The sequence below is a fragment of the Trachypithecus francoisi genome, unplaced genomic scaffold, assembly GCF_009764315.1.
Source record: "Trachypithecus francoisi isolate TF-2019V2 unplaced genomic scaffold, Tfra_2.0 Lachesis_group17, whole genome shotgun sequence".
Classification (NCBI taxonomy): domain Eukaryota; kingdom Metazoa; phylum Chordata; class Mammalia; order Primates; family Cercopithecidae; genus Trachypithecus; species Trachypithecus francoisi.
The window spans coordinates 5,281,551-5,308,733 of record NW_022681462.1 but is presented as its reverse complement, the minus strand read 5'-3'; the positions used below and the strand labels follow the sequence as shown (position 1 = coordinate 5,308,733).

General features: G+C 38.1%; 1 protein-coding gene and 1 long non-coding RNA gene across 11 annotated transcripts in view; one reads left to right on the top strand and one right to left on the bottom strand.

Annotated features, from left to right (window-relative positions):
• LOC117099660 overlaps positions 1 to 25,311 on the bottom strand; it is a 34,197-nt gene extending 8,886 nt beyond the window's left edge. The window contains exon 1 of the long non-coding RNA XR_004443937.1: positions 25,221 to 25,311. This is a non-coding gene — a long non-coding RNA (uncharacterized LOC117099660). The remainder of the gene's footprint in view (positions 1 to 25,220) is intronic.
• Positions 1 to 27,183, top strand: part of CCDC88A (coiled-coil domain containing 88A) — a 139,469-nt gene that overhangs the window by 92,273 nt on the left and 20,013 nt on the right. For 8 of the 10 annotated variants that reach the window (XR_004443932.1, XR_004443935.1, XR_004443934.1 and 5 more), the window contains exons 17-25: positions 3,878 to 4,019; positions 10,470 to 10,634; positions 14,423 to 14,584; positions 15,570 to 15,847; positions 16,061 to 16,204; positions 17,304 to 17,490; positions 21,205 to 21,350; positions 24,894 to 24,986; positions 25,125 to 25,339. Coding sequence is in view for 3 of the 10 variants with exons in the window: in XM_033239064.1 (XP_033094955.1) it covers positions 3,878 to 4,019; positions 10,470 to 10,634; positions 14,423 to 14,584; positions 15,570 to 15,847; positions 16,061 to 16,204; positions 17,304 to 17,490; positions 21,205 to 21,350; positions 24,894 to 24,986; positions 25,125 to 25,339 (1,532 nt within the window). In the remaining 7 variants the exon portion in view is untranslated. The remainder of the gene's footprint in view (positions 1 to 3,877; positions 4,020 to 10,469; positions 10,635 to 14,422; positions 14,585 to 15,569; positions 15,848 to 16,060; positions 16,205 to 17,303; positions 17,491 to 21,204; positions 21,351 to 24,893; positions 24,987 to 25,124; positions 25,340 to 27,183) is intronic. The other 2 variants (XR_004443936.1, XR_004443931.1) reach the window with 1 other exon arrangement.

Below are 27,183 nucleotides of genomic sequence, written 5' to 3'. Positions count from 1 at the left end.
GCGGATCACGAGGTCAGGAGATCGAGACCATCCTGGCTAACACAGTGAAACCCCGTCTCTACTAAAAATACAAAAACTAGCCGGGCGAGGTGGCGGGCGCCTGTAGTCCCAGCTACTCGGGAGGCTGAGGCAGGAGAATGGCGTAAACCCGGGAGGCGGAGCTTGCAGTGAGCTGAGATCCGGCCACTGCACTCCAGTCCGGGCGACAGAGCGAGACTCCGCCTAAAAAAAAAAAAAAAAAAAAAGCCAGATATGAGTTAAAAAATTAACTCATATGCCTTTTAATTTTAAAAATGATCAGTATAGGTTTAAAGAAAATATGTATTCTCTCATGATAATTACAGTCTATCAAACAGAGTTAATCTGATTTTCAAGTAGTCTATTATTTAGCATCCAGTCAGCTCCATGAATCCAACTGGAATAGAGGTTGTATATTGTTAAGAATATTATTTTACATAGACTAGATTTTCATTCCATTTCTGTAATTGTATAACTTATATTTTATCTACTCATTATTACTGTTCCAGTATTTATATTCTATATTGGATGTATATTGAAAAAATTAATAGTGATTTGTTCATGTAGTTTTGAGAATGTTCAAAGTAAATAGGATAGATTGATACTTAAAAAGTTGTGTAATAACAGAGATATAATTTGAGGCATATATTCTAGCAATCAGTTCAAGTCAAGCAATGATTGTTGAATTAATTATACAGGTATTTCATGAGGAAATATTTTTATTTGAATTAATCAGATAGTTTTAAGTGCAGATTTCGTTGACTGTCTTTTAATATAGATACTGAATATGCATCCCCTCTTTATTCAAACAGATTTATTACCTACTATATGTAAGACACTGTACTGCATGTTCTTTGCAAAAGGAAAAGTAGAGTACACCCTATAGTGCTAATTGACCCTATTATAAATTTATGAACCCAGCTCTGGGTGGACCCTTTATACAGTTTGGCTCCTCGTCCCAAACCTTAATTCATACAGTTAGCCAATGTTAATTGAGCTCTTCTTATCTGCTGATCATCTAGCATCAAAGTAGTGATAATGTTTCAACTGAATCTTAAAAAATGACAGAGGTTTACAAAGTGGGAACAGTGGGGAAGGGCATCCCATGTAGACAGTAGCATTTGTATAAAAGCACAAAAATGTGTGAGCAATTTTTAGAGTATATAAAAGATGGATTACAAAAAGGATGAATTTGGAAGCACAGAGACAGGCTAGGAAGTGATTATAATAGTCTAGGCAACATATGATGGCATTCATTATTTCCACATATTTATTTACATATTAGGCATGGAGGTAAGGGTATATGTTGAACTAAAGCTTTTTGGAAATAGAAAGTGGCTTGAACTACTACTAAACCAGCTTCTTTCTCAGCCAGGAAGTTAGTCTTTATGTCACAAAAAAACCCCCAGGGCCGGGCGCGGTGGCTCAAGCCTGTAATCCCAGCACTTTGGGAGGCCGAGACGGGCGGATCACGAGGTCAGGAGATCGAGACCATCCTGGCTAACATGGTGAAACCCTGTCTCTACTTAAAAAAATACAAAAACTAGCTGGGCGAGGTGGCGGGCGCCTGTAGTCCCAGCTACTCGGGAGGCTGAGGCAGGAGAATGGCATAAACCCGGGAGGCAGAGCTTGTAGTGAGCTGAGATCCGGCCACTGCACTCCAGCCTGGGTGACAGAGCGAGACTCCGTCTCAAAAAAAAAAAAAAAAACCCCAGAAGCTCACAGACATATATTCCTTTAATGTGCCATTCCCTCCACCTTGGGATTTATGTATATCAGTCTCAAATGATGTCCCAAATTCCTTTATTAGTCTAACTTTCTCATCTTTTTTTGAGCCGGAGTTTTGCTCTTGTCACCCAGGTTGGAGTGCAGTGGCACAATCTCGGCTCACTGCAACCTCCACCTCCCAGGTTCAAGTGATTCTCCTGCCTCAGCTTCCCAAGTAGCTGGGATTACAGGCATGCACCACCATGCCTGGCTAATTTTGTATTTTTACTGGCCAGGCTGGTCTCGAACTCCTGACCCCAGGATCTACCCACCTTGGCCTCCCAAAGTGCTGGGATTACAGGCATGAGCCACCGTGCCCGGCCTAACTTTCCCATCTTTCTAATTCATGTTATTCTCTCTGAATTTTTTTGACAGTACAGTTATTATTAAGATACTTATTCTTGCCATCAAGGAATATATAGTTTAGTTTTTGAATTGAATGTATAAGTAGATAAATTTAAATGCAACAAAATAAATTTAGTAGGCCGGGCACGATGGCTCATGCCTGTAATCCCAGCACTTTGGGAGGCCGAGGGGGACGGATCACTTGAGGTCAGGAGTTCAAGACCAGCCTGGCCATCATGGTGAAACCCTGCCTCTACTACAAATACGAAAAATTAGCCAGGCGTGGTGGTGCACGCCTGTGATCCCCGCTACTCAGGAGGCCAAAGAACAAGAATCACTTGAGCCTTAGAGGCAGAGGTTGCAGTGAGCTGAGATCATGCCACTGCACTCCAGCCTGGGCAGCAGAGTGAGACTGTCTCTAAATAAATAAAGTGGTAGAGTTGTAAACAGAGGTGATCACTCTTGTCTTTTCTCCTTTAATATGTCTTTGTCTTCTGTCTTCTCTTTCAATCTGGTTGCTCACAGGATTATGTTTTCATATGTTTTCAGGCCTCTTATCCATTCATTCTGTATGCTGAGCCTTCCCATACATCATCTCACCTGAGATCCTTTTTTTGACTCTGTTTACCGTATGTTTCTACCAGGATAGACCAGAAGCAACTCAGACGTCACCAATTCAGCATACCCAAAATCGGACTCAGTAAATGATTTTTAAATGTTTGTTGACTTGAGCCGATACCAAAATGAATGAGATTTGTTCTCTGTATTCAATGAAATTAAAATCTGATTGAGAAGAAAATATTTACATAAAAATTAATTCCAGTAAAAGAATGTGGTGAAACTCTCATATACACACTTTAAGTTTTTATTTGGTTTTGTCTTCAGGGTCTTTGGGTTTAAGAAATGGATCATAAATACTGGTTTATAATACACTCTGAATTGTGTTCATACACCATCCTTTTTGTGAAAAAAAAGTATTTATTAATAATTACTCATTTATCTACCATTCAGAAAGATAATTGCAATACTAACAGTCACATCCATCTCCCTCTTGCCACTCTGTCACCAGTATCCTGTGCCACAAATATGTCATTTTTTAACTGTAACTACTCTGTACCTTGAGATAAAGACTCTTCATTGCCGGGTATGGTGGCTCATGCCTGTAATCCCAGCACTTTGGGAGGCTGAGGCGGGCGGATCACCTGAGGTCAGGAGTTCAAGACCAGCCTGATTAACATGGTGAAACCCTGTCTCTACTAAAAATACAAAATTAGCTGGGCATGGTGGCACATGCCTATAATCCCAGCTATTAGGGAGGCTGAGGCAGGAGAATCGCTTGAACCTGGCAGGCAGAGGTTGCGGTAAGCCCAGATCATGTCATTGCACTCCAGCCTGGGCTACAAGAGCTAAACTCCGTCTCAAAAAAAAAAAAAAAAAAGAGTCTTCATTACTAAAAGGGGCTATTTTGGGACTTTGATCTTCCAGATTCCTTGAGAATTAATTATTGCTTTTGATAATCTAAGCCATAATCTGGAGCTCTATTCACTCAATGATTTTGTTGCTTCATTACCAGGATTAGTTTTAAAGGGAGAATGGGGCAGTAAGAAGAGGATAAGTTCTTTTGCCTCTTTAACAACTAGGTTTTTATAAGACCCATTTATGGCATGAATATTTGTGGTCATAAATTATCTTTAAAAATGATTTTCTGACCTCCAATGATGAACTATATTACTTTGTACTTGGATAGTAGGTATAAACTTTTGGAATCAAAATTAGAATCCACTCTTAAGAAGTCTCTTGAAATAAAAGAAGAAAAAATTGCTGCTTTAGAAGCTCGATTAGAAGAATCCACGAATTATAACCAGCAGTTGCGCCAAGAACTTAAAACAGTAAGTGATTTTCTTGGAAAGAATTTTAAGGATCATTTATTATATAAATACTTGGACAGAAAAATATAAAGTAGAAAATAAAAATATAAAACATTTATTGATATTTAGTGTATTCCTTTTTCATAAACTTGAGAGTTTTCTTTTTTTTTTTTTTTTGAGACAGAGTCTCGCTCTGTTGCCCAGGCTGGAGTGCAGTGGCATGATGTCGGCTCACTGCAAGCTCCGCCTCCCGGGTTCACGCCATTCTCCTGCCTCAGCCTCTTGAGTAGCTGGGACTACAGGCGCCCACCACCTCGCCCGGCTAATTTTTTTGTATTTTTAGTAGAGATGGGGTTTCACCGTGTTAGCCAGGATGGTCTCGATCTCCTGACCTTGTGATCCGTCCACCTTGGCCTCCCAAAGTGCTGGGATCACAGGCGTGAGCCACTGCGCCCGGCCGCTTGAGAGTATTCATTCTTAAACAGATCTCTGTCATATGAATATGGTATAGCTTATTCAGTGCTATTTCATGTGTGTGATATCCTGCATGCTGTTAGGGATATATCAGAAGTGTATGGGTGGAATGAGGAAGAGGCAGGCTTATATTACTGGGAAAAGCTCTCATTGTGATATTGACATTTCACTCTGTCACTCTTTCCTATTGAGGATCCAGGGAAAATTCTGCTAAGCAAAATATGACAGCACCTGATCTCATAAATTTGAGGTCTTTTCTAGATCTGTTTTCTTTTGATATTTGGAAGTATTCAGTGAAGTAAGCAAGCAAGGCAGAGGCAATTGTTTATTTTCCCTAAGGAAGCAAATCAAAATATAAGGGACTTTCCCATTCCACAGGGCTAGTAGATGGTAGATTGGTAGAGTCATGTTCTGGTTTATTCGCCCTTTTATCATCTCTGCAGTGCCCCAGGAGTGGTCTCAAGGTTAGCTGAATACTTAGACTGACAAGATTACTATAGGCTACATTTAGAATCATTCTACTCAGAACACTATAAAAAATACAAATAGACAGCAGGGCCGTGTCAGTCCATCCTCTTCACGTAGTTGTCTGAGAATAATCTTTCCACCAGATGGTTTAGGTATAAGATAAGATTCACGTTGGGTGTGTGCAGGAGCTTTCCTGGCTTTGAATCCTCATGCTCATAGTAGTGATTACCTCTTGCAGCAACTCCAAAGGTGTAGATTTAAGATCCTCACAGTGCACATGCCAATTATAGGAGGTGCTATACTCAGAGAATTTCAGAGATAGGGCTGCCTATTGGTCTTTAAACTTCTCCTAGTCATTTTTTTCAATAAGCAATATTATCTAGTAACATAGAATGTTCCAATTTTTTTTTTTTTTCACTATTTGCTGACACCATTGCTGCTATTTGTCACAGACATTGCCATGGAACATACATTGTTACAGAATAAGTTTTACTTATTTTTCATCCAGACATTCTCAGAGCCAGAGAATAAATTTTAGAACTGTGTCTAGTTAACCAAAGGGATTATTTAAAAACACACACACACACACATACACACACACACACACACACACACACACACACATACATTAACCTGCTTTTTGTCCTGAATTTTTTACCCCATTAGCAGTATCACTGAGTTGCAAATAAAATCAACTTCATGAAGCTACTCAACCAGAAAATTAGTGGGTTTGGGTGTGAGTTGTGTACGTGTGTTTCAAGTAGATATTTAAAATGCCATCAATGGGCCGGGTGCAGTGGCATGCCTGTAATCCCAGCACTTTGGGAGGCCGAGGCAGGCAGATCATTTTAGGTTGGGAGTTTAAGACCAGCCTTGCCAACATGGTGAAACCCTGTCTCCACTAAAAATACAAAAATTAGACAGGCGTGGTGGTGGGCACCTGTAATCCCAGCTAGCTACCCAGGAGGCTGAGGCAGAAGAATCACTTCAACCCAGGTGGCAGAGGTTGCGGTAAGCCGAGATCGTGCCACTGCACTCCAGTCTGGGTGACAGAGTAAGACCCGGTCTCAAAAGCCATTCCTGACTTCCACTTTCAGCTGTTTGGACATAACTGTTATGGACTAGCTTCCTGCTATGTATTCAACTGAATTTATATTGTTATAAACTTTTAATACTATATGTGAAGAGGTATTCTCCTTAAGATAGACTGTGAAAGTTAAATATGAATAGTATAAGGGTTAAAGTAACTACTGAATTCGTATGACAAAGAGGTATAGGTAATATGACCAAAAAAGGGAGATAAAATGGACTCAAAAAATAAATCCAGGTTAGGCACAGAGGCTCATTCCTGTAATCCCAGCACTTTGGAAGGCTGAGGTCAGCAAGATCGCTTGAGTGCAGGGGTTTGAGACCAGCCTGGGCAACACAGGGGAGATCCTATCTGTTAAAAAAATCCAAAAGGCAAAAAGAAAGAAGAAACAGGGAACAAAGTACAGATTGGACAAATAGAAAACAAATAGTAGGATGGCAGCTTTAAACTAAAGTATGGCAATAACTATATTAGATATAAAAACTCTAAACACCCCAGTTAAAAAGCAGAGATTAATAAATTAGACAAAAAGGCAAGACCCATCTATATGCTACCTATCAGAAACCTTGATGGAAAACGATGTATCATTCTAGCACTAATCAAAAAATTGCTAGATTGGCTATATTAATGCTAGACAAAGTAAATTTTAGTGCAATAAATAGCAGCAGAGCTGAGTAGTTTATTGCATAATTATAAAGGGGTCATTCCAGCACAAAGCTAACAAGGTTAAATGTTTATGCACCTAATAACAGAGGTACACCTAGTAACAGAGCTGCAAAATAGATGAAGCAAATATCTGTAGAACTACATGGAGAAAGACAAATCCACAAATAGTTAGAGAGTTTAATACTCATCTCTCAATAATTGGAGAATAAATAGAAAAAACTTCATCTACCAGATAAAGGGCTTCTATAAACAGCCTATAGACTAATCACTTTCCCCTTTTGATCAGGAAGAATACAAAGATTTTGCTCTCACTGTTTCTATTAAATGCTGTACTGATGATCCTAACCAGCATACTAAGATAAGAAGAAATGAAAGGCATACAGATTTGAAAGGAAGAAGTAAAAATGTCTTTCTTCACCTGTGACATGACTGTATTTACAGAAAACCCTGAGGAATTCACAGAAAAATGTCTACAGCTAAGGTGAACTAATCAATGTCACAGGATAAAAGTCAATATATAAAAGTCTATTTTATTTATATTAGCCATGAAAGATTGGAAAATGAAATTTAAAAAACACCATTTATAATACTATGAAATACTTATGGATTAATTTAAGGAAATGTGTGCAAGAACTCTACTAGAGTAAACACCAAAGGAATACCTCAGTAAATGGAAATAAGAACCATGTTCAGGAATTAGAAGACTCAATATTGTTAAAATGGCAGATTCCCCATATTGATCTCTTGATTCAACATAATCCCAATTAAAATCCCAACAGGCAGATTAACAAGATGATTCTAAAATGTATATGGAAATATTGATCAAATATTAGTGAAAATTGGGAGCAACTGGAACTGTCATGCATACTGATGCAAATATAAGATGTTATAACTAATTTAGCAGGCAGTATGGCAGTATCTCAAAAAGTCCTAGCCCGTGGCCCAGCATGGTAGCTCATGCCTGTAATCCCAGCACTTTGGGAGGCTGAGGCAGGCAGATCATTTGAGGCCAGGAGTTCAAGACAAGCCTGGCCAACATGGCGAAACACTGTCTCTACTAAAAATACAAAAATGAGCTGGGCGTGGTGGTGCACACCTGTAGTCCCAGCTACTCAGGAGGCTGAGCCACGAGAATCACTTGAACCCAGGAGGTGGAGGTTGCAGTGAGCCAAAATTGCACCACTGCATTCCAGCCTGGGCAACAGTGTGAGACTCTATCTCAAAAAAGAAAAGAAAAAGAAGGTGATAATGCTACTTCTCTTTACTCAAGGAAAATGAAAACATAGATAAATGAATTTTTTTAGCAGCTTCATCATCATCAAAAAACTGGATATAATGACCAAAAGAAAAAAATTACTGATGTACTCAACACATGGATAAAGCTTAGAAATATACTCAGAAACACACACACACACACAGATTATATACACTGTGATTGTATTTGTGTGAAATTTTAATATAAGCAGAACTTTTATGAAAGAAATGAAAACAGTGGTTGCCTGGTGCAGTGATCTTTCTAGAGTAATGGAAGTGTTCTGTCATGTTGATATATGGGTTATATAGGTGTTTGCCATTCTCAAAATTACTGAATTACACTTAAAATCTGTACATTAGCAACTTTATGCAAATTATAACTCTATTTTTAAAGATTACATTATCTTTGGGAACTGTTGAAAATTTGAAATTTGAATTCATAACATAATTCACGATTTTTTTTTTTTTTTTTTTTTTTTTTAAGACGGAGTCTCGCTCTGTCGCCCAGGCTGGAGTGCAGTGGCCGGATCTCAGCTCACTGCAAGCTCCGCCTCCCGGGTTTATGCCATTCTCCTGCCTCAGCCTCCCGAGTAGCTGGGACTACAGGCGCCCGCCACCTCGCCTGGCTAGTTTTTTGTATTTTTTTAGTAGAGACGGGGTTTCACCATGTTAGCCAGGATGGTCTCGATCTCCTGACCTCGTGATCCGCCCTTCTCGGCCTCCCAAAGTGCTGGGATTACATGCTTGAGCCACCGTGCCCGGCCAATTCACGATATTTTAATTAGTTCTAAATTACTTTGTTACAGTGATTTATTTTTATCTAGACTCTGTATTCATTTCCTCTCTGAATATGAAAATTTTGATTAATGATACATAAAGTAATCATTTTTAATACTTACTTGAAAGAACAATGGCTTTAAACTGAGAAGCCTTCGGCTGGGTGCGGTGGCTCACGCCTGTAATCCCAGCACTTTGGGAGGCTAAGGTGGGCGGATTGCTTGAGGTCAGGAGTTCGAGACCAGCCTAGGCAACATGGTGAAATCTCATCTCTACTAAAAATACAAAACTTAGCCAGGCATGGTGGCACACGCCTGTAATCCCAGCTACTCGGGAGACTGAGGCAAGAGAATGGTTTGAACCTGGGTGGTGGAGGTTGCAGAGTGCCAAGATCACACCACTGCACTCCAGCCTGGGTGACAAAGTGAGACTATGTCTCAAAAAAATAATATAAAATGAGAGGACTCGAGTTTTATTCTCAGCTCCCCTTCTTAATAAATGCATATGTTTATAGCCTTTCTAAGCCTAGAATAAAGACCTTGTGGGAAATTCATGTAAAATAGAGACTGGAAATGATGCCACTTACCTATTGTTATTAGGGTATTAAAAGTAAAAACAAAACAAACAAAACCCGGAAACTAGGATCATAGGGTACCCATTAGATTGCTTGTGAAACTTGACATTACATTCTATCTTGGCATCTTTTTAGTCTCACCTCGTTATTTTCTAACTCAGTGGTAGCATTATTAATTGTTGAGTTGTAGGCTTTCTTAAGTTGCGCATTAAATGTTGAACTATAAAACATTTCTATTCTTGCCTTAATGCAAAGGTTAGGGTTAACTTGAAATTTATTGGCCGGGCGCGGTGGCTCAAGCTTGTAATCCCAGCACTTTGGGAGGCCGAGACGGGCGGATCACGAGGTCAGGAGATCGAGACCATCCTGGCTAATACGGTGAAACCCCGTCTCTACTAAAAATACAAAAACTAGCCGGGCGAGGTGGCGGGCGCCTGTAGTCCCAGCTACTCGGGAGGCTGAGGCAGGAGAATGGCGTAAACCCAGGAGGTGGAGCTTGCAGTGAGCTGAGATCTGGCCACTGCACTCCAGTCTGGGCGACAGAGTGAGACTCCGCCTCAAAAAAAAAAAAAAAAGAAAGAAATTTATTATAAGAATCTCCTAGGATAAACTAGTGCTTCAAGATAGTTTAATAATTCAAGATAAGTATAATAATAGTAAATTTGAGTTGAAGAGAATCCAAATTTGAGTTGTTCGCAATCCAAGGATATATCTTCTCTAGGATTTTCTAGTGTGATTATAATCTACTTTAAGAGAGCCAACTCAAAACTAAAAAATCCTGAACACGATATGTCCTTAAAATTAATAAAGTGTCAAATCTTTGTGCTTTACATAGACATCTCTGTGAAATTTCTAAATTGGTTACAGATAGCTCTAAAAAGAATTGTTAGTCATTAGCAACATATCTATATCCACTCTTATCCAGGGGCATTTGCACGACAAACAATAGGATTTGACATTACTCTGGCACATAAACAGAGTACGTTTTATATTTCTAGGAGGAAAGGATTTGCATTTTAAAAAGCACAAATCATACATATTATTCATCACATTTAAAAGTATATTGCCTCTCATATTCACCAGATCAGCCCAGAGTCAAATTAATTGTGAGAAATGTAACTGTGGTGATTTTTTTCTCCCCATTAAAATATTTTAAATAAAATTTTAGGTGAAAAAAAATTATGAAGCTCTCAAACAGAGACAAGATGAGGAAAGGATGGTACAGAGCTCTCCTCCAATATCTGGTGAAGACAACAAATGGGAGCGAGAAAGTCAAGAAACAACTAGAGAACTTCTGAAAGTTAAAGACAGATTAATTGAAGTAGAAAGAAATGTAAGTATTTTTTAATTTTAGTAGGAATCATTTTTTTTAAAATAGAGGATCACTGGATGTATTTATCTTAGATATATTGTCTAATATTTAAACAATTGATAGCACTTAATAAGAAAATTCTGGTCATATAGTCCTTTTTCTATTTGTTCCTACCTCAGGGGCCTTTCTTTTTGCTTCTCCTGCCTGGAACATATGACTGGCTTCCCTCAGCATTTGGGTGCCATATCATATGTCCTGCAGAAGGTCTTCCCTGACTCCTTCCCCCAGTAAAGTTGTTATCCCCAACTTGAACTATTCACTATTGTTGCATTGCTTTAGTTTTTTCATAGCACTTTTCACAGTGAAATTAAATTTCGTATTCATTTATGAAAGCAGGTAATTTGTCTTTCTTTTTTTTACCACCATGCTTTTAATATCTAGAATAGTGCCTGGTATGTAGTAGACACTTAACAAATATTTGCTGAATTAGTTCAGTATATACTTGACAGTAAACAACAAGCAAACAAGCTGAACAACAAGTAGCCTTCAAAAGATGAATAAACTTAAGGAACTTACACAATAGCAAGTAAAATAGTTGTGGTGGTGGTTTTTTTAATTTAACACAAAAATAGTACCTTTAATTAAAAACTAAGCAATAAAACCAAAAAATAATCCCCACACCATTGATTTCTGCTTTCTCATTCAAAAAGAATCGCTATGAACAGTTTATCTTCCTAGAAAATTTTTTTGTCATTTATCTGTATATAGAAGTATATTTCTTTTACAAATTTATACCTGTGGGATCATGCTATACAAAATTCCTATTTGCTTTTTCCGTTAATATTATCTTGGAGATCTCTCAATTTTAGCAGATGTATGTGTATTTCATTTTGTTTAATGACTACCTATTATTCCATAGTGTGAATGTTACCATAATTTACTTAAATAAATCTCACATTTCTCTACAGTTAGGTTTTTTGTTTTGTTTTGTTTTTGAAACGGAGTCTCACTTTGTTGCCCAGGCTAGAGCTCACTGCCAGCTCCGCCTTCCGAGTTCACACCATTCTCCTGCCTCAGTCTACCACCACGCCCGCCCGGCTAATTTTTGTATTTTTTTTTTTTTTTTTGAGACGGAGTCTCGCGCTGTCACCCAGGCTGGAGTGCTGTGGCCGGATCTCAGCTCACTGCAAGCTCCGCCTCCCGGGTTCACGCCATTCTCCTGCCTCAGCCTCCCGAGTAGCTGGGACTACAGGCGCCCGCCACCTCGCCCGGCTAATTTTTTTGTATTTTTAGTAGAGACGGGGTTTCACCGTGTTAGCCAGGATGGTCTCGATCTCCTGACCTCGTGATCCGCCCGTCTCGGCCTCCCAAAGTGCTAGGATTACAGGCTTGAGCCACCACGCCCGGCCTAATTTTTGTATTTTTAGTAGAGGTGGGGTTTCACTGTGTTACCCAGGATGGTCTTGATCTCCTGACCTCGTGATCCACCTGCCTCGGCCTCCCAAAGTGCTGGGATTACAGGTGTGAGCCACTGTGCCTGGCCCATTTAGGTTATTTTTAAACATGTTCATAGAATGCTAAATTCCTGACAGTGAAATTGCAAGGCCAAAGGATATATGTGTGTGTGTGTGTGTGTGTGTGTGTGTGTGTGTTTAATTGATATTTTTTATTAGTCTTTAAAAATCCCATCAATTTTCTTTCTTTTTTTTTTTTTCTTTTCTGAGACAGGGTCTCACTCATCTCCCAGGCTGGAATGCAGTGGCGAGATCATAGCTCACTGAAGCCTCATCCTCCAAGGCTCAAGTGATCCTCTTGCCTCAGCCTCCCAAGTAGCTGGGAGCACAGGTGCACACCACCATACCCAGCGAATTTTTGTATTTTTTGTAGAGGTGGCATCTTACTATGCTGCCCAGACTGGTCTCGAACTCCTGGCCTCAAGTGATCCGCTCTCCTCAGCCTCCCGGAGTGCTGGGATTGCAGGTGTGAATCAGCACACCCAGCCTAAAAATCACATCAACTTTCAATCCCACTAAGAGAGTATACCTATCTTTCCATATTAACACTGGATAGTACCTAGTGCTTTAATTTTTGTTAAAGCAATACGAGAGAATATTTTAATGTGCACATTTAAAATTATGAGTTAGGCATTACACATTTTTCATGTATTTATTGGCCATTTATAAATACCTATTTTTAATCAGTGATATATATACCTATATTGCTTGGATTCATAATTACATTTTAGAAAATTGAGCTGGCATATGAAGTTCTGTAAGGTGAATCTTTTTTTTCTTGTAGACTTCCTTTATAAATTTCCTTTGGAAAAAAATTACTTCGTTTCATATTTTAGATAATGGGGTTATAAAGATGGTCAGCCATATAATAGGCTGGTAATTTTTGTGTTTGCCAGTATTATATTTGCTAACTTCTTTGTTTTCCATTGTAAATTTTTTCCTGCTCTGAGATACCCTCTCAGCTATCTCTTCTCTTCATTATAGACTATAGGAATTTTTTTAATTCCTGGAGACACCTGGAATAATCGGTAGAGCTTGTACAATTTAGTTTCTAAAGTGCTAAACTACAATAGTATTTCACATATATATGTGAAAAATGGTTCACCTCTTTGTGCTGAGATGGTATATAAATACATCAGTACTGTCAGTATTCCATTTTATTTTTTCTAGTATACATTTTTTCATCCTTTTTATTTGAACAAATGAACAAAAGAGAAATACAAAATCATAACCCATCTTAAAGCATTTTGTTTCCTCAGCTTCAATTTTATAGTATAATATGTGGGTCAAATCCTGACCTGCCTTTTACACAGTGACATGCAGTGTATATAACATAAAGCCAATAAAGTGAATGTTGTATTTACATATAGATATGTTAAGAGTGATCTGTCGTGATTCAGTTGTTAACTTTTTATGCATACTGCAGCGTAGACCAATTATGACCTTTTGTACATTAAAGTTTTATTTCTGTTTTCTGGAAGGTTCTTTGTACTTTGCTGTTGCTGATTTTTTATGAAATTTAATTTAGAAATAATCCTGAAAAGATTAATGACAAGTATTTTAAAATATAATAATCATTGATTTGCATAGTAGTTCATTTGTTAGAAAATTGAAATATGGCCTTATGTACTAGAAAAACTGAAAATTTTATGTTTTGTTTGGAAATGCTCCAGGAGTCTTATAGTTGAAGTAGAGTTTTAATTAGCATTTTATATTGTGAGAAAAATAAGAAAATATCTGCATTAGGTCTGTTGTGGACTGCAAATTTTAAACAGATGGTTAAGATTGTTCCTGTAAACCTGCTTCCCTTTGAAATACTTGTGTCTGGAAATTACTTAGTTTTGCACTATCTCTGGGACCACCACTCACTTAGGTATATATTTGCCTTTGGATAAATTAGAAAAGATAGACCTCCATGGTTGGACACAGCCCCATTTATTCTGGTCATTCTGGGAACCTTCAAGCAGTATTAAAACCATACAACTGACAATTCCTTTCTAGTTTTTGTGTTAATAAATATATTTAGAATAGGATATTTTATTCTTAGGATATTATAGTGCAGACAAGACACAGGCACAATATTAAGGTTTTAGTATTATTGCCTTCTTTCTGATGAATGTCTGTTTACAATTTGGGATGGGGAAAATGTTTTTTTTTTTCTCTTTTAAGATTGTTGGGGTTTTATGGATTGTAATGCTAATAAATACTCATAGTATAAAATTCAGTATATTATAGAAATATGTTTAGTATTGCTATTATTGTTAATATGTTTGGTTTCGGTTTTTGTTTTTTAAGAATGCTACACTGCAAGCAGAGAAGCAAGCGTTGAAAACTCAACTGAAGCAACTTGAGACACAAAACAATAATTTGCAGGCTCAGATTCTTGCACTTCAGAGGCAGACAGTGTCATTACAGGAACAGAATACCACTCTTCAAACGCAGAATGCCAAGCTTCAGGTTGTAATATAATATTTTGGGAATATGCAACCAAACTCTTGAATTATGCTATTAAAATAAGGGAGGGTAAACATGGAAACATTGTTTCTTAGCGAATGAACTTAAAGATAAATGAAAATGTTTTTATTTAGTGCCATGCCAAACTTTCACACATCAATTTTTAAAATGTCAAAGGCTTTAAATATTAATAAATTCAGTCAATACATCTAAATAAAGATAAATTATATTTGTGGTCTTTCTACCATTTCATTAAGTTGATTGTAATAAATTAGGTAGAAACCCTTGTTTGAGAGTATGGTTGCAGCATACTATTCCTTATTTCATTTGTATAGCTTTTTTTTATCAGTTTAGTTACTGGAAAGCAGGACAACATGAGAATTTCGTCTTTAGACCTGTCCTAAGTTCAAAGGATCTATCTTTCACTTAACACCGCTAGTGTCTTTCCAAACAGAACCTTCAGGTGGGGAAAAGTTCAACTCTGAAACCTCTTAAAGAATAGAAACAAGTTCCCTCCCTGAATCTAAGAATTCTTCTTTCTGTAACCCTTTTTTTGATCAGCATCAACACTGTGTTTGATAAAGAAAATATTTATTGAATTTGGACTCTTGAAAAATTTCCACAAGTAATTTTTCACTTCTATCAACTTCTATCACCAAATTGGAGAAATGATAAACTAGCACTTCAAATTCTATACATTTTCATTTGTAATATAATAAAATGGTTGCTAATCACCTTCATTTAAAATAAATTCAACCCAAAACGTAAAATACATATACATATGTATGTGTGTATTATAATATTTCCAAAAATCAAAATTAAATGGTAGCCTTATTCTTTGGGAAGCTAAAATCAAAATCTTCCCAGTATAATGTAAATATATCTGCTGTGATTCATTTAGAGCTTTCTTTAACATTGTAATCTTGTATTTTGAAAAAAGAACGTGAACTATTTTTCTTATGTCTGATAACAATACGTATTCTTATAGGTTGAAAATTCCACCCTTAATTCCCAAAGTACCTCACTTATGAACCAGAATGCACAACTCCTAATCCAGCAGTCTTCCTTAGAAAATGAAAATGAATCTGTAATCAAAGAGCGAGAAGACCTAAAATCTCTCTATGATTCTCTGATCAAAGATCATGAAAAGCTGGAACTTCTTCATGAACGTCAGGCTTCAGAGTATGAATCTCTTATCTCTAAACATGGAACTCTGAAGTCTGCCCACAAAAATCTTGAGGTGGAACATAGAGACCTTGAAGACCGGTAATTTGTTATATTTTGTTGTACTGTGAATTTAAAATGAATTTTCTTCAAGTAGTATAATAAATTTTATATGTTAAACACATCTAATGTTAGTTTATGTAGGAAATTTATATAAATTTACATGTGTTTTAAATGATATTAATTACTCATTTCCTTCATTTCTAAAATTTCTTTTTTGTAATTATTATAAACCAAATGCCTTTTTTCCCCCAGTTACAATCAGTTATTAAAACAGAAAGGACAATTGGAAGATTTGGAAAAAATGCTCAAAGTAGAACAGGAAAAAATGCTGCTTGAAAATAAAAACCATGAAACGGTAGCTGCAGAATACAAGAAACTTTGTGGTGAAAATGATAGGTAATAAATACATATTATATCTAACAAACATTTTATGTAGAAAGTATATACATATATATGTGTATATATATATTTTTATTATGTATTATTTCTTACATCCAAAATACATACTGCCCCTTTGTAGTACCAAGCATAGTTTGAATTTAGAATTTTAAAAAATAGAATAGGCAGGGTGCGTGGCTCACACCTGTAATCCCAGCACTTTGGGAGGCCAAGGCAGGTAGATCACCTGAGGTCAGGAGTTCGAGACCAGCCTGACCAACATGGTGAAACCCCGTCTCTACTAAAAATGCAAAAATTAGCCAGGCGTGGTGGCATGCACCTGTAGTCCGAGCTACTTGGGTGGGTGAAACAGGAGAATTGCTTGAACCTGAGAGGTGGAGGTTGCAGTGAGTCGAGATCGTGCCACTGCACTCCAGCCTGGGTGACAGAATAAGACTCCCATCTCCTAAAAAAAAAAAAAAAAAAAAGAGAGAGAGAGAGATAGGATCTTGCTCTGTTGCCCAAGCGGAAGTTCAGTAGCTCGAACATAGCTTACTGCAACCTCAAACTCCTATGCTTAAGCAATCCTCCCACCTCAGCCCCTCAGGTAGCTGGGACTGCTAGCACACACCAACATGCCTGGCTAATTTTTTTAAATTTTGTTTTAATTTTTAGTTTTTGTAGAAATAGGGTCTCCTGTGATCCCCAAGGCTGCTCTCAAATTCCTGGCCTCAGGTGATCCTTCTGCTAGACCTCCCAAAATGCTGAGATTACAGATATGGACCATCAATAACCAGCCAGTACTTTCTTACTAATACTTGAAACTTTCAGTACCTACACTTCAACATATTTAAAGACTAAAAAATTCTTTTCCCAGTGTGGAGATGGGTGGATGGAAAAGGGCAATTAAAAATTATTTTCAAGGGAAAGGTACTCAGAATTTTTAAAAATCTAGTTTTTACAGAATAGAAACTGATTTTTGATAAGTTTAGTAACTTGTAAAACAGTCTTTTATTCTAAGTATGTCTTAATGTTATTTATATCATTTCATATTGTATAAATTATACCAAAAGCTATTAAGATAATCTAATTATATTTCTGTGATTTCTAATTATAGGTTGAATCATACCTATAGTCAACTTTTAAGAGAGACTGAAGTTTTACAAACTGACCATAAAAATTTGAAAAGCCTTCTGAATAATTCCAAACTGGAACAAACAAGATTAGAAGCTGAATTTTCAAAGCTAAAGGAACAATACCAACAACTGGATATTACATCAACCAAACTGAATAACCAGTGTGAGGTGAGCTTTAATAAGTTTAATCGCTGTTTCCTTCATTTAGGCACCAAGACATGCCTAAGAAATAAATGACTATATTACAATGACAATACTAGTATATATTTAGTGGTGTATATCTAAAAGAATTTGGTCAAGGATCATTGAAACCTACACGTGATTCAGAACAACTTCCCATATCATTAATTACAATCTTTTAAAAAGTATTAGCTTAAACTTATGTCCAGAGTCTTTGAAAATTGTAAAATTATTCATTTAATGAAAAAATGTTCACACTTGGCATGAAATTATAAACCAATAGAAAAATTAGTTGGAAACAACATACAACTAATTATTACCCAACAAAGCTCAGAAAGTAGTTCATTCTACCTATGATTTATAAAAGTCTAAATAAATTGTAGTTAGGATGGAATACCTCTAGAATGGTAGAGTGAGGAATGCAGCAAATCAACTCCTTAAGAAACAATACAATTGGACAGAACTATCAAAAACAACAATGTTGGGACTGTAGAACCCAACAAGGGCATATAACAAATTGAGAAGCATTTATTAAAGCAAAACTATTCAGCCCTGGGAAGGAACTGTGATAGTCTGAGGCATTTTATCTTGGGGCTTCTCCCATTCCTCTTCTCCTTTCCTGGTTCCTATACCTGGTAGTTTTGACAGAGCATAGGGCAGGCTATGAAAACCAGCAGTCTTTCTACTGGAGGAAACTGACTTGATTTGGAACAGAGCATAGCAAAGCCCCATGCCTGGAAGAGTTGTCAAAGGTCAACTCTTAGATAGCTTGAGGTTGAAATATTGATTGGGGCAAGTAACAGACCAGTGAACTAGTCAAAAATTAAAGGATTTTCAAGAAATGAGTCAGCCTCAGTGGGTCTTCATAAGATCCCACATGTCACTGGTGGTCCAGAAAACTGTTCGAGAGAGACCAGAGAGGGCCCTAGCTATCTATGCATCCCTGGCTAATTCTCACAACTTGGGTCAAATGTTAATTATTGGCTGAGGGCTAAGTCATATAATGACATGATTTAGTGGAGGTGGAAAAAACTAATCTATAGTATAAAAGGTTGAGGTAGTAGTTAACCTTGGTGGGAAGGGATAGTGGTTGGAAGATAGCACAGGTGTTTCTGGAATACAATTAATGTTCTGTTTCTTGGTCCAGGTGCTGGTTTAATGTAGTGTTCACTTTGTGATAATTCATTGAGCTCTATATACACTTAAAATTTGTTCTTGGGCCAGCCACAGTGGCTCACACCTGTAATCCCAGCACTTTGGCAGGCCGAGGCGGGTGGATCACCTGAGGTCAGGAGTTCGAGACCAACCTGGCCAACATGGTGAAAACCCATCTCTACTAAAAATACAAAATTTAGCCGGGTGTGGTGGCACATGCCTGTAATCCCAGCTACTAGGGAGGCTGAGGCAGGAGAATCGCTTGAACTTGGGGGACAGAGGTTGCAGTGAGCTGAGATCGCGCCACTTCCCTCTAGCCTGGCCAAAAGAGCGAAACTCCATCTAACAACAACAAAAGAATTGTTCTATTTTCTTTTTTTATTTTTTATTTTTTATTTTTTTTTGAGACGGAGTCTCGCTCTGTCGCCCAGGCTGGAGTGCTGTGGCCGGATCTCGGCTCACTGCAAGCTCCGCCTCCTGGGTTCCCGCCATTCTCCTGGCTCAGCCTCCCGAGTAGCTGGGGCTACAGGCGCCTGCCACGTCGCCCGGCTAGTTTTTTGTATTTTTTAGTAGAGACGGGGTTTCACCGTGTTAGCCAGGATGGTCTCGATCTCCTGACCTCGTGATCCGCCCATCTCGGCCTCCCAAAGTGCTGGGATTACAGGCTTGAGCCACCGCGCCCGGCCTGTTTTCTTTATATATGCTTTATCTGTTGTCTATTGACACCGATAATGCTCTTTAACAATGGGAGGACCTTAGTGGTAATGGACAGTAAACACTTCTTTTTGCCTAATGAGTCTGAGTTTGCTGAGCATCTATACTAATCTACTCACTGCCAGGGGTTTGCTCCTGCATCTGTAATTAGCTGGCATGTATGCTGAGGGCTGGCTGGTCTATGGTGGCCTCACCGGGATAACCCTTCTCTGTTCCATGTGGTCTCTCCATCCTCCAGCGGGGCTCTGAGAGTCTGAGTGGAAGTCCACAGGCAACTTGAGGCCTAGGCTTGGAACTGTTACACCATCACTTCCACCACTTTCTCTTGGCAAAAGCATTCCAAATTCAAGAAGAAGGGAAATAGATTCCACTTCTTTATGGGAAAAGTGAGAAGTCACATTGCAAGAGGGCATAGGTACAGGGAAGAAAATAAATTCATTCAAATAAATCTACCATGTATGTTATGTTTCAATTTAACAACATACAGATAAATATAGTATGATATTCACAGTTACAGATCTAGATGGTTGTTTATGATTATAGTATCATTATCTCTGATTTTCTCTCTACCTTTGAAATTTTTCCAAATGTTTTTTTTGTGGGGGAGGTGGGGTGGGTGGTGTAGGCAGGGCAGGTATGTGTTATTTGCTTTTGCTTTTTTAATACAGATCTCTGGGCTCTAGTCAAGACCTGCCAAATTTGAATGCTCGGGCCCAGAAATCTACTCTACAAGGGATGCCAAACTTTTAGAATCACCACTTTGGGCCTTCTGAACTTCTGTTTGAACCTCTGGCCTAGCTAAGGCATATTTCCAGTTTCTACTAACTGCGTACAAAAGGCCCAATGCTGCTGGAAGCCCAACTACTAGTAATGCCAGCTGTTAATACCAACTGTTGACTAAATTACCTGATTTCCCTTGATCAAGCCACAAAAACTACACACAGACTTTTAAGGTTTCTTGAAAACTGGATGGATGCCGGGCACGGTGGCTCACGCCTGTAATCCCAGCACTTTGGGAGGCTGAGGTGGGTGGATCACCTGAGGTTGGGAGTTTGAGACCAGCCTGACCAACATGGAGAAACCCCATCTTTACTAAAAATACAAAACTAGCTGGGCATTGTGGTACATGCCTGTAATCCCAGGTACTTGGGAAGGTGAGACAGAATAGCTTGAAACCGGGAGGCGGAGGTTGCAGTGAGCCAAGATCGGGCTATTGCACTCCAGCCTGGGCAACAAGAGCAAAACTCTGTCTCACAAGAAAGAAAACAGTAGATGGGGAAATTATGAGACATACTAAGTACTTAGTGTGTGCTATACACATGCTACTAGATACTTTACATATATTAATTAATCCTTGCAACAGTCTTGTTGCGTGGGAGCTATCCTCATTTCATAGATCTGAGAACTAACTTGTCTAACATTTCATAGAAATAAAATATTAGATATTTAAATCTAGCTTTTGGACTGTAAGTTAAACCATTTTAAAGACAGAAAGCAGTGTTTGGGGAGTTAGATAATTTATTATATATTAGACCCAGTGTTTGTGAGAATTAAGAATATATATATATGTGTGTGTGTGTGTGTGTGTGTGTATACACATATGTACGTATGTATGTGTATATATATACATAAACATACACATATATATATATATCTCATGTAACCCAGTGCTGTAGGTGTCATTGTCACTAAAATAATCATGCTCTGATAAAAGTACAATCATCTAATTGTTCAAACAGTGGAACACTTAAATCTTTGTGTAGTACTTCATATTTTTCAGTTGATTATGTTAAATGTAAATGTTTTTTTAAAAAAATGTTTGTGTTTAAACAGTTGCTAAGCCAACTTAAAGGAAATTTAGAAGAAGAAAATCGACATCTACTAGATCAAATTCAGACATTAATGCTACAGAACAGAACACTTTTGGAGCAGAATATGGAAAGCAAGGATCTTTTTCATGTTGAACAAAGACAGTACATGTAGGTACCAAATAATTTTGCACTCTGAAATATGTTATTCATGATTTTATCATTGCCATACCCAGTGGCAGAGAAAATTCATGCTAATTTTTATTGATTTTCAACATTATTATTTCAACAAATATTTTTGAGTGCTTATATTCCAGGCACTCTCCTAATAATCAGAAATACTAACATGAAAACACATGAATCTTGCTCTTAAGAAATTAGTAATATAAAGTGAGAAATACAAATAAACATTTAAATACAGTAATTCTATAATGGAAGTATATGTAGGAGGCCATAGAAACATAGCACATATGGGGCAGGAGTATCTTAGTCTGGGAGAGGCAAGGTGAACTTTCCAAAGATGAGACTTGAGCAGAGACTTATGGGTTCAATAGGAATTTGCTTGAGGAGGCATACCAGCCCAGGAGAGCTGCAATACAAAGTCATGGAGGTGTGATGTCAGTATGTTGTGGTGTGGTATAGGACCTAAAAATTAATTGTTCTTTCTGGAGCAAAATTGAGGAAAGGAGTAGTGCAATAGAGAAGTGGCTAAACAGTCAGGACTCAGTTTACAAAGGTTGTTCTATGCCATACAAAGGAGTTGAGATCAAGCTGCAAGACGTGTGAAAGAGAATTGGCAAGGCTTAATTATTGGTAAATTGTGTCTCCAGAGAGTTAAATAATCTGTTAACACTCAGATTTGGGCCTGTGCGGCCCAGTGGGTAGTCTTTGTATTACTACAGGATGATTCATCTTTACTCAATAGATCTCTTTGCCCCACAAATGAGAAACACCACAGTATAATAGAAATAGCACAGATGTTGAAATCAGACAGCTTCTAATTCATGTCCCAATTCATCCACTCACTAGCTATGTGACCATAGACAAGTTACTTCATTTCTTTGATCATTAGTTTCTTCTTCTCTAAAATAGAGATGACACTTACTTTCCAGATTATTCAAGGAGTGCATGAAGTAGTATGTCTGTGCCTTTCAGACTTGATGTACATAAATAGCCAGGGCACATGTGAAACCAGGATACATCATACATTTTTCTGAAGCACCAGTCTTACCAAAAAATTTCAGGCAGGGAACATTATTTCTTTATTAATACACAGGTGTGTCATGGAACAAAGGCAGAAATTGTGTAAACTTTCAAAGTAAATGTAAAACCTCAAAGAAATTTCACATTTGTGGCTGGACACCTTGGGCTCCACCTTTAGTCCTTTTAGTCCTTTCTGGGGTATATATTCCTTTACTTGCTTTCAAAAGAAGCCTTGGTTTAGGTTAAGAAGCTTTGAGTATATATAAAACTTTTGACATTTGAGTCTCCTGTCCCTTAAGCAGAGCCATTATCCAAAGCTTTGTTGTCTTAACTATTCTGACCATTGGTGACTAATACATTTCCAGGTGAAAGTGCTTGTGTCCAAATAGTTGACTTCCAAAAATTATTATCTGTTATGACTTACTGAATTTAAATTACAAATATCCATCTTACATGTCAGACATTTCTAGCTAAATGCCTCTGTCATATGGTCCTAGCAGGATGGCAGTGGACAGGTAGTACTGAGATTTTGGAGGTTCTTAATGATATTTCAACCAGTAAAAGGAAAAACTAACTGGGAACTATGGCCTCGTTTACAACTTTTCAAACGTCAACTCTTCTGCGGGCCTCAGATCCAAGCAGTTGGTGAATGATAAATGTAGGCTGTGTGCTGTTTGTGCCGTGGTATAACTGTTGGCAACATCTGTTCACAGGGCATCTTCTACAGAATCTCTCGAGTTAGTTCCTCCTAGTCTCCACCACTGTAATTCAGCCTTCCCTCTCAAATAGACTACCCCATTAGCTTCCTGAATGTTTTCTTATCTCCAGTCTTTTTTTTTTTTTTTTTTCCAGTCTTGCTCTGTCAGCCAGGGTGGAGTGCAGTAGCACAATCTCAGCTCACGGCAAACTCCCCCTCCCGAGTTCAGGCGATTCTCCTGCCTCAGCCTCCCGAGTAGCTGAGACTATAGGCAAACGCTGCCGCACACTGCTAATTTTTGTATTTTTTGTAAAAACAGGGTTTTGCCACATTGGCCAGGCTGGTCTCAAACTCCTGAGCTCAAGTGATCCACCTGCCTCCACCTCCCAAAGCATTGGAATTATAGGCCTGAGCCACTGCGCCCTGCCTTATCTCCAATCTGTCTGATATATCCTATTCCATCATTGGGTTAAAGTACTTTAAACAAAGATTTCTTACCACTTTGTAATGAAACTTGCAATACTTCTGATTTCCTACTGAGCAGAATCTAAAACCAAAACTCTCCCTCACTACTTCCTCTCAGCCTATAACGTTCAAGCTAAACATAACTTAGCATTTTTTTAACTTCCTACACTACACCAACATATAATTTAGCATTCTTATCTTTCCTTTTCAGCCTATCTAATAATGGCCTTTTTCTTCATGGGGATTTATTTCGTGATCTAAGATGGATATATTTACCTTCCTGTTGTCCTTGCACAGTGTTTTATTTTGGTACTGCTACTTCCTTGGATTATATAGTCATTTTATATATATATATGTGTGTGTGTGTGTGTGTGTGTATGCATACACATGATATTATATGTTATATTTATGGATATATCTTCTTTCTCCTATATTATAAACAAAGCTATTTATTATTCATCTTCATATATACCTCATGCCTTCCTCACTGTAAATGATCACTAATGTTTCTTAAGTAAATAGTATTCTTTGGCATTGTGGGGTTTTCTTAGAGACATTACTTTGGTGATCTTTGATGTTTATACAGTAAATACTACTGAGAATATAAAAATGAGACTTAGGATGTGATGACTCGGCCGGGCGCGGTGGCTCAAGCCTGTAATCCCAGCACTTTGGGAGGCCGAGACGGGCGGATCACGAGGTCAGGAGATCGAGACCATCCTGGCTAACATGGTGAAACCCCGTCTCTACTAAAAAATACAAAAAACTAGCCGGGCGACGTGGCGGGCGCCTGTAGTCCCAGCTGCTTGGGAGGCTGAGGCAGGAGAATGGCGTAAACCCAGGAGGCGGAGCTTGCAGTGAGCTGAGACCCGGCCACTGCACTCCAGCCTGGGCGGCAGAGCGAGACTCCGTCTCAAAAAAAAAAAAAAAAGGATGTGATGACTCATGCATTGCTGGAGTCAGGAAATGATTCTCTACAAGTAAATCAAGCCTAAGTAATTCTGCCAAAAAGAAAAAAATCTATTTGCATGAACATGTGTTTGCAGGATTAGTCGTTATATCTATAATTATAAGCAAACTATCCAAATATTTTTATTTTTTGCTAATATAAATTGTAATAGATCACCTTTCTTCCAAAAAGGAAAAAAAAAAGTTGTAAATTTTTAAAAAAGGAGAAACATGGAAAAATTCCCATTGTTAACTACCTGATAAAATCTTAGTTGCCGACCATGGTATCTGTATTTTTTTATGTTTTGGGGAGAAGTTAGATCACAGTCACAAAATAATTTAATATTCATAGCTTTACAAAATATGATGCCTGTCCTAAAAGGTAATTTTTATTTTTATAGTGATAAGTTAAATGAATTAAGACGTCAGAAGGAGAAATTAGAAGAGAAAATTATGGATCAATACAAATTTTATGACCCATCTCCTCCTAGAAGGTACTATTAACCAAATTTTATGAATTCTTGTTTTGAAAAAAAACCATACGTTATTTCTAATATTGTGATGACTTCTAATTTTGTGAAGGATTTGTATGTTGAATTTTAAACTGATAACAATTTTTAAAATTCTGTTAGGAGAGGCAACTGGATTACTCTAAAAATGAGAAAATTGATAAAGTCTAAGAAAGATATTAATCGGGAACGCCAGAAATCTCTAACATTAACACCTACCCGCTCAGACTCCAGTGAAGGATTTCTTCAGCTCCCTCATCAAGACAGTCAAGATAGTTCTTCAGTAGGTTCAAACTCTTTAGAAGATGGCCAGACCTTGGGGACCAAGAAAAGCAGCAGTGAGTGCTTAAACTCTTTAAACATAGTATTGACTTTTAGAATCCTTTCTAAAGATTTTTTAAAACTTCAGCAGTCCTTTGGGGGAATAGTCTGATGAGTGGCATTTATTTTTAATTTCATATCATAAAATTGTGTACTGCATTATTGTACAGCCAAACAATTTTCTGAGGTAAATCATACACAGATATACTATCATTTGGCCAGAGGGGTAAAATATTGCAGAAAGAAAGTTGAAATAAGAGCTGGAATACCTCTGCCACTTGCTATTTCTGTTAATATGGGCAGGCCTTTTACCTTTGCTTCATACTTCACAGAACAGTTGCAAGGAGCAAGTGAGAAATATGAGATGTCATTTTCATAATTATGTATAACAATCAGAATAATAAGGCATTTTATAATGAAGTTTCTGCTCATATACTTTGATGGTGTCACATTGGAACACAGTTACATTTGGGGAAGCAAAGAAAAATAGGTATGAATTTGAAGGGGTGTTATTCAATGATTTAGAAATTACAGAAGGTTAAGAAAATTATTGAAGGATTGCTTGGTAAGGGATCTACTAAAATAGAGAGGTGCTGGTGGGCACGGTGGCTCACACCTGTAATCCCAGCACTTTGGGGGGCTAAGATGAGTGGATCACCTGAGGTCGGGAGTTCGAGACCAGCCTGACCAACATGGAGAAACCCCGTCTCTACTAAAAATACAAAATTAGCCAGGCATGGTGGCTTATGCCTGTAATCCCAGCTACTTGGGAGGCTGAGGCCGAGATTGCACCACTCCAGCCTGGGCAACAAGAGCGAAACTCCGTCTCAAAAACAAAAAAAAAAAAAAGGAAAGAAAATACAAAATTAGCCTGGTGTGGTGTTCTGCGCCTATAATCCCAGCTACTCAGGAATTTGAAGCAGGAGAATCACTTGAACCTGGGAGGCGAAGGTTGCAGTGGGTCAAGATTGCACACTGCATTCCAGCCTGGGTGACAGAGCAAGACTCCGTCTCAAAATAAAATAAAAATAAAATAGAGACGTGGGGGCCAGTCACAGTGGCTCACACACATAATCCCAGCACTTTGGGAGGCCAAAGCAGGAGGATCACATGAGGCTAGGAGTTCAAGACCAGCCTGGGCACCATAGTGAGACACTGTCTCTATTATTTAAAAAAATTAGGCTGGGCACGGTGGCTCATACCTGTAATCCCAGCACTTTGGGTGACCGAGGTGGGCGGATCACCTGAGGTCAGAGTTGGAGACCAGCCTGACCAACATGGAGAAACCTGTCTCTACTAAAAATGCAAAATTAGCTGGGCGTGGTGGCGCATGCCTGTAATCCCAGCTACTCGGGAGGCTGAGTTAGGAGAATCGTTTGAACCCGGGAGGCAGAGACTGAGGCTGAGATTGTGCCGTTGCATTCCAGCCTGGGCAACAAGAGTGAAACTCTGTCTCAAAAAAAAAAAAAAATAGTTGAAGAGATAAACATTTGTATATAAACTTGTGATGTAATTTTTTATTACAAATGTAGAAGTACCACATTATAATATGCTCTATACAATTATAACCTTTTAATTTCATTACTAGTATGCTTAAACAGTAAAAGCAAAGTAAAAGCTTTGGAAGTATATTCCAAGAAAATGAGAAAATTTTTTTAAAGATGTCTTAAGAAGTTGACTACTATCAAAGTTCTTACAAAATATGTGAACAGAATACTTTATATCCTCTCACACTATCGCCAGTGTCACTAATTGAACACACACACACACACATTCCATTCTTTTGAAATAGCAGGTAAATGCAGCTGCTGCTTCTCCCAGAGGTAGACTCTCCAAATGGGCAGTTCTCAAGACACTCAAA